The sequence below is a fragment of the Acomys russatus genome, chromosome 12 (genome assembly GCF_903995435.1).
Source record: "Acomys russatus chromosome 12, mAcoRus1.1, whole genome shotgun sequence".
NCBI lineage: Eukaryota > Metazoa > Chordata > Mammalia > Rodentia > Muridae > Acomys > Acomys russatus.
In genome coordinates, this window is record NC_067148.1 from 37,782,726 (window position 1) to 37,790,592 (window position 7,867).

At 44.5% G+C, this 7,867-nt stretch overlaps 1 protein-coding gene across 1 annotated transcript in view; it reads right to left on the reverse strand.

Moving 5' to 3' along the window:
* Nucleotides 1–7,666, reverse strand: part of Pde6d (phosphodiesterase 6D) — a 42,609-nt gene extending 34,943 nt beyond the window's left edge. Inside the window, exon 1 of the mRNA XM_051154250.1 lies at nt 7,420–7,666. Within this exon, the coding sequence (XP_051010207.1) occupies nt 7,420–7,469 (50 nt within the window). The 5' untranslated portion in view covers nt 7,470–7,666. The remainder of the gene's footprint in view (nt 1–7,419) is intronic.
* Between the last annotated feature and the right edge of the window lie 201 nt (nt 7,667–7,867).

Sequence of the window (7,867 nt, forward strand, 5' to 3'; positions counted from 1 at the left end):
TCCCCTAAGGCAGGATTTCTCTTTCTCTGCGTAGCCCCAGCTGTCCTGGAACTCACTTTGTAGACCAGGCTGTCCTGGAACTTAGAGATCCTCCTGCCTCTGCCTCCTGAGTGCTGGGGTTAAAGGTGTGCCATACCACGACTGCCTACAAAATAGTTTTTATCTGATACTTTTCATATATGTTTAAAGACAAGATTCCAGAGTAAAGTGGAAATAACTGGACCTATTCGCAAGGTGGTCTTCTAAGTACTACCAGTACAAGCTGGCAGTGGTAGTCTGGTCTACAAAGTGAGTCCAGAACAGCCAGGGCTATACAGAGAAACCCTGTTTTGGAAAAAAAATTACTACCAATACACATGCATTTATTTGTGCTGTGGCCTAAGAGGATCATGTGAGGCATTCTTTCTTCTCTCCCATTAATAGGATGGTCTGATTTGCTCATTTGAAGACTACTTCCTTGTGGGATACATTTTGTGAGTAACTTTGCATAAAACCTAATGGCCCATAATCTTGTGCTTTTTAGCTCTGAGTAACAACTTCCCATAATATGATCATGATTAAAGTTGCTAACTGTATTCTTGTGAGTAGCCATTTCTTGACTACAAGCTGTGTTGAAAATGGAAAAAATAGTGAAACCAAGGATATACCAATTTGGGGCTGGAGAGATGACTCAGTGGTTAAGAGTGCTTACTACTCTTCTTAAGGACCAGGGTTCAATTCTCAGCACCCATATGGTAGCTCACAGCCGTGTGTATCTACAGTTTCAGATGATCTGACACCCTTTTCTGACCCCCACAGCCTCCTACATGTAGGAGTACTTACACATACACCCAGTCATGTACACATGTGCACACACATAAAATAAAATATTTTAAAAAGAATATTTGCTATTTAAATACTTTCTGGGGAAAAATATATTTTAACCTTCCAGATGACTAATTGTTAAAATTTTTTTCTTATCCCAGGCTGAACTCTGTCCCCTAAGTTTAAGAGCTGAGGAGAAACTGAAAGCAATGCAGAGGATGTAACTATGATAGTGAAGAATAACCCTCGATGAAATATGAATTAGGGGCTGGAGAGATGGCTCAGCAGCCAAGGACACTGCTGCTCTTCCAGAGGAGGCAGGCTTGCTTCCTAGCACCAACATCAAGTGGCTTAGGGAATGGACATCCTCTTCTGGCCTCTGAGGGTACCAGGATGCACACGGTGCACACATACACAATGTAGGCACTCACACATATACATAAAATATAAATAGTTATAAAGAACGAAAAAGAAATTCTTAGGTATGGGGAGATAGCTCAGTTGGTGAAGTGCTTGCCAGGCAAGCATGTAAAGAACCAAGTTTGATCCTGGAATGACACAAAAGAGCTAGGCATAGTGGCACAGGCTTGCAATCCCAGTACTAGGAAGAAAGCAACAGGTGGCTCCTGGCCACCTAACCTAGGCCAACCATTGAGTTCCAGACCTTGTCTCAAAATAAAATGGACTACTTCTTAGACTCACCTCTGGCCTCTCCCTGTATTCACACACATTGCACCTACATACTTGAATACTCATGCACAATCCTAAGTAATACAATCAATAAAATTGTATTCCACTCAGCATGCCTAACTCTGTCTTGGCAGCACCAAGTCATCTCATTGCCCCTATATTAATTTCTTAAAGTACACATTTATACCAATGGAAAAAAATCAAATAGGTAAAATAATACAGCCAGCTATATGAGAAACCTGTACAAGAGTACTGTGGTGAAGAAGGCTTAGTCGCAGCCATCTGGGACACTTAAGAGGGAGAGATGTCTTATGTTTGGGAGCTTGAGACTAGCCTAGACAACAAAGAGACCCTGTCTCAAACAAAAAGCACTGTGATAAATGTGAACCATTGAAAGCAGTCAATAGAACTTATCTTTGGAAATTATGAACATGATGAAGTTAAGTAAAGACATTTCAAAACAATTCTCTAAGTTTTATAACAGGAAGTAACAATAAACATTAGCCACGTTAGCAAGCTGTACTAAATACACTAAAATACTGCATTAAAATTTAACAGCAAAAGAAAATACTATTAAAAGGATTTCCTTTCAGTACTAAAGACTGAACCTCGGTGACTGGTTTTACTTCAACGAAACAATACTCTATAAGTAAAACATGTCTTACGGAAGTGTGTTCCATGACAAAGACAATGTTCCAAGTCAATAGAGGAAGAGTAGTCTAAGTGGCTAGTACATATTACTGGGATAGCTGATTTCCAGACAGCTTATTCCTACCACACACTGTAAGGATAAATACATGTCAGGAGATTAAAGGAAACTAAGAGAACATGCTATTTGATTAATCTCAGGATAAGATAGCCAGCACCTTAACAACAACTACAACAATAATACCCTCTGCTTCTGTAAAGCCTCAAAAACTGGGTTAAGATTCAAAATTGTTCCTCGCTACAGAAATCTTTACTAAAAGGTAAAGTATTTATATGAGCTGAACCAGAGCATATGAGGGAGATCTTAAATAAGACAAAAATGCAAAAGCCAAATGGAAGCTATAGATACATTAAGAAAAAATTTAAAAAGAATTCTGTTCAATCAAGGGGGTGGGGCAGGCATGGTGGCACAGGCCTGAAATCCCAGCTTCATGGGAGGCTGAAGAAGGAAGCTCTTCAAGGCTTGTTGGGGCAACAGAGTGAGTTCAAGGCTGGTCTGGGCAAGGGGTTGTTGGGGAAGAAGTCACTGTCCTCAGGGATGTAGCACTGATGTGGAGCCCTCCGCTGGTGCACTGGTGCGTGAGTAACTCAAGCATGCCCACTAGGCAGCCTTGGTTAAACCCAGTAAGTTACAAAGCAAAACGAAAAATAAAACAAAAAGACATGACAGTGGAGACTTGAGGGAATGGGGAGAAAAGAGAAGGTGGGGTGAGTGTGACTGGAATGTATTATATACATAGTAAATAGAAAGTAATAGTAAAATGGGGTAAACAGTACCAAATACGTAGTTCAGAGAAGAAAATTGAAAACCATGCAATTTGCAACTTCATTAATATAAACACTACCAAGGCATAAGGCTCACTGTGTACCAGATGCTTTTCTAAAGCTTTAGCTATCAATTCATTCCATGTCATAATAGATGTGCAAGTGCTATTAGTCTTATTTTCTACCTAAGAAGACTTAGGCAGGAGCTGGAGAGATGGTTCAGTGGTTAAGAGCTCTTTCAGAGGACCCGGGTTCAACTCCCAGCACCCACATGTCAGCTCACAATTGTCTGTAACGCCAACATCTGACACACAGAGACATACATGCAGGCAAAACACCAAGGCACATAAAAATTATATAAATGAAGACAGAGGCAGAGGTTTAGAGAAACTGCCCCAGCTAAACTTCTAAGCTGTAGCTCCTCAGTTTAGTATAGTTCCCTGGCCCCCTTTTTTGAGACATTGCCTCACTATGTAGCCCTAAAACGCCTAGAATTTGCTATGTAAACCATGTAAACTAAGCTGGCCTTGAACTTAGATCTGCCTGCCTCGATTCCTAAGCACTGGGGCTAAAGGTCTGTGCCACCACAGCCTAGCTAGTTTAGCACTTAACCACTATGACATATTATTTCTCCAGAGAGCTAGGGATGTGGGAATACAAAAATTTAAAAGGTATCATTCTCTTTTCAAATGAAATAAGATTTTCAAAAATAAAGACAAGTCAAGGTGCAAAACTGAGTGTCACTGGTGGGAGAATATAATGCTGCCCTTTAAAAAAATAGTAATATGGTATTGTGAATGAGAATGGCCTCCACAAATTCATATATTTGAACATTTGGTTCACTCCCAGTGTGTGGAACTGTTTAGGGAGGATTAGCAGGTGTGGCCTTGTTGGAGGAGGCGTGTCACTGGGAGTGGGCTTTGGGGTTTCAAAAATCCTCAACATTCCCAGTTAGCTCTCTCTGCCTAGTGTTTGTGGATCAGATGTAAGCTCCAGCACCACGCCTGGAGGCTGCTGCCAGGCCTCCCATGGTCATAGCTTCTAACCCTCTGAACCTGTGAGCCCCAAGATGCCTTCTTCTCTAAGTTCCCTTGGTCATAGTGTCATCGTAGCAACAGAAAAGTAATTAAGAAAAGTAGTAAGCACATTTAAAAAAAAAGAAACAATGTAAAAGAGTTCAGAAAAAAAAATTATCCAACAAAAGGTGGTGAGTGACCAAGATGTTTCTATCATAAACTTAACTTAAAAAAAAAAAAAGCAGGTAAACCATACAGTTCCTGTTTTTATCTTTCTTAAAGACTTATGTGTATCTATGTGTGCAAGCCTACATGAGTTTATGTGTGCCACATGTGTGCAGGTGCCTCAGGAGGCAAGAAGGCGTCAGATTCCTGGCATTCAGTTACAGGAGGTTGCCAACTGCCTGATGTAGGTGTTGGGAATCAAACCCAGGTCCTCTGCAAGAGCAATTAACATCCTAAGTTCTTAACTGCTGAGCTGTATCTCCAGCTCCATTTTCCTTCTCTTTATTTTCAGATGTCAACAAAGGGTACCAGAGGTTGAGCATCCCTCCTTCCCATGCTAACTCTATGTGGCTGCTTCCCTTGTGCCTTATAATTTAATCAGCTCAGGCTAAGCTTTGCCTGAAAGCCTGTTTCCTGAAGCACTAACACCATTACTTAAGTGACTGATTCACTCCCTCCCCTCCCCCCCTTTCTCTCTCTCTCTCTCTCTCTCTCTCTCTCTCTCTCTCTCTCTCTCTCTCTCTCTCTCTCTCTCTCTCTCTCTCTCTGTTTTTTTGAGACAGGGTTTCTCTGTGTATTCCTCGCTGACCTGGAACTCAATTTGTAGGCAAGGCTGGCCTCAGACTCACAGAGATCCACCTGCCTCTGTCTCCTAAGTGCTGGGATTAAAGGTGTGCACCACCATGCCCAGTTTTACAATCTTTTCTATATTTTCCCTTTAGCCTTTTTCTCAACAGGTTCATGTCAAGGATAGAGGTGACAAGGTGTAAGATTTTCTGTTGTACTCCTTTATTCCAAACGTTTGTTTTTAGTAGTGCTAATTATAACTGGACAAAGCTGTTGCTTCTGGAATTTATTTCCCTACAGCCTATGGCTCACTACCCACAGCACACACACTATAACAGTACAATTTATTTAAGGGAAGAATAAAGGCCATGCTATAGCTTTTCTAGCACTTCAGACGTCTTTATCTGCTTAGAGCTTTCATTATAAAGACAAACAGGGAAGTGCAGGGAGCTGCAAAGGAGCTGGCTACTAACCTTCACTATCTAAAGACAGAGTTTACCATGAATGACATTATGAAAGGAGATGCAGCCTTCTGTTTTTAAAAAGCACACCAGGGGCAACTCATTTTCCAGTCCCTGCCCACCACCACCCCCTCAAATGCGGGAGCTAATCCTTCTCAATGCACTCACCCTCAAAAACCAAACCAACAAAACCTTGGTAGATTAGTTTTGCTTTTGTTTGTTGTTTTGTTTTTGAGACAGGGTTTCTCTGTGTAACAGCTCTGGCTGTCTTGGAACTTGCTCTGTAGACCAGGCTGGCCTCACAGAGATCCACCTGTCTCTGCCTCCCAAGTGCTGGGATTAAAGGCGTGTGCCACCACTGCCAGGCTGACTTTTCACTTTTACATCCCAAACTTCCTGTGTTGTCGTTTTCTCTCTGGTGCTACAGAAATCCAAGACCTCATTTATACTTCCAGTCTATTCCTCCATCCTTTTGCACACTGTGGTGTGTGGGTTTTTTTTTTTTTTTTTTGGCTCTTTTTCTTTTTTTTGAAGTCAGGGCCTAGACTGGTCTTAAACACATGACAAGTTCCTGCTCCAGTCACCAAGTGCTGAGATTATAATCCTGATTTATCATGTCTTGTTATGTGTTCTAGAATTTACTTTCACCTTGGTTCCTAATGGTGGCAAAGCAATTAAATATTGGAAGACCAAAAAACGGGTCCTGTGACGATGTAAGAGGTTGCTCTGAGAACAGGTTTAGGAAAGCCTAAACCTCCAGGGGTGGGGGTGGGGTGGTGGCCGCAGGTAGGAGCTTAGTAAGAAATGGTTACATTGTACTGAGAGAGGAACTTATGAATATTCCATACCACACAGCACGGATGTAAGCAGAATATAAAGTCAGCAGAATAGAAAATTGGACTTTATAGTGACAAATATTCCATTAAAACACACAGTTTCTAGTCGGAGGTGCTGGCCCACACCCTGAGCCCTAGCACTTCCAGCACTTAGGAGACAGAAGCAGGTAGGTCTCTATTTGAGGCCAGCCTGGTTTACACTTGGAGCTACACAGTGTGACCCTGTCTCTGAAACAAAACAAAACAAAACAAACCACTTGAAGCTTCCTTACTCTATACAGAGAGGTTGCAAAAATCACACTACAACTACAACAGGCCTGAGGCAACGGTTTCTTTTCTGTCTCCTCACATTCTTTTGGAAGCAGGTCTCCTATAACTCAGGCAGGCCTCAAACTCGAACTCTCTAGGAAGCTGAGGATGACCTGAATTCCTGATCCCCCTATTTCCATCTCCCAAGTACTGGGATAACAGGCATTCCACACCAAGTCCATCAAAGCAGTGACTTCTTATATTGTACAGTGTCCTCAACACAATAAAGCTACCGTGAACAGCTCCACCATAATAAAGCAATCATCAAAGTAATGCCAAGGAACAAAGATAGTTTTGCCAGCAGTTAGTTCAAAACCAAAGTACCTCAAGGCATCTCACACACCTCATGTTCCTCATCTTGCTGGAAAGAACTTGCGAGGTCGTGCAGAAACTGACCATCCAATGCTCCAAAGGCCAAGAAAGTGTTACGGTGGGGTAGAGCTTGGCTTTCTCTTTCCCCACCTCTCTACTACTCCAAGCCCTAGAAGAAGCCACAAGTGAGCAAGAGAAGTTGTGGAAACGAGACGGGTGTGTGTGTGTGTGTGGTGGAGTGAGATGGGGTACCCAAGAGCATGTGAAGTTATCCTACACACACAAGGTCACTTGCTTGGAGTCACTTTCCCTTGCTACCAGATGGGCTTCCCGCCAAAGATGCTCCTAGGTAGGCTAAGAGGCCAGCTCGCCGCACCCCCCTCGGCGTCTGCATGCGGACCGCAGCACCCTCCTGGTCTCCAGGCACCGACTGCCCTTCAGGACACCGGTTTCTAATGGGGACACCTCTCACTGCCAGATCCCGGTGGTCCTCTGTCTCTTTTCCCCCAAGGCTCCATCAACGTCCCCTTCCTCCCTCAGGGTGCCCCTGTGCCTGCCTTCCGTTCGCAGTTCCTCCCGGGGGCCGGGCACGCCGCTCCTTTCCTGACCCCTCTCGCAACCCTTCTTTCCGGGTGCCCACCTGGCGCCCCTGCCAAAGCCTGGCTCCTCCGAGCTAGGGCCTCCTCCCAAGTCCTCCCAGCCCCGCCCCTGCTCCCGGGCGGATACAGTTTGAAGCCTCTCAGGATATCCCTGGCCCGCTCGTCCTTGGCTGACATGATGCGGCGCCTGCCGCCTGCGGCCCTCCCACGCTGGCTCGGCGGGCCTCGCAGACGGTACCCAGGAACCGAGGACAGAGTCGCAGCCCGCAGACACCTCAGGTGAGCAGCGGTGGCGGCCAGACCCGAACCGGCCTCTCCCTCCCTTTAGCTCCCGCTCCTGATCCCTTCTCCTTCCCTCTAGTCGTGGAGTTCCCGCCTTGAAACCAATGGTAAGCCATCCTTGAAGATTGACATCTTGAATAGCCAATAGCAACGCTCAGCGGCTCCGCTCGGGGACGAGCGCGTCAGTGGGAAAGGCCCTCTTGGAGGAGTCCCGGAGGACAGAATTTTCATTCCTGTTGTTGCCAAGAGTTCGTCCCAGCAGATCTATGGCTTGAAATCTTCAGAGGTTTCAG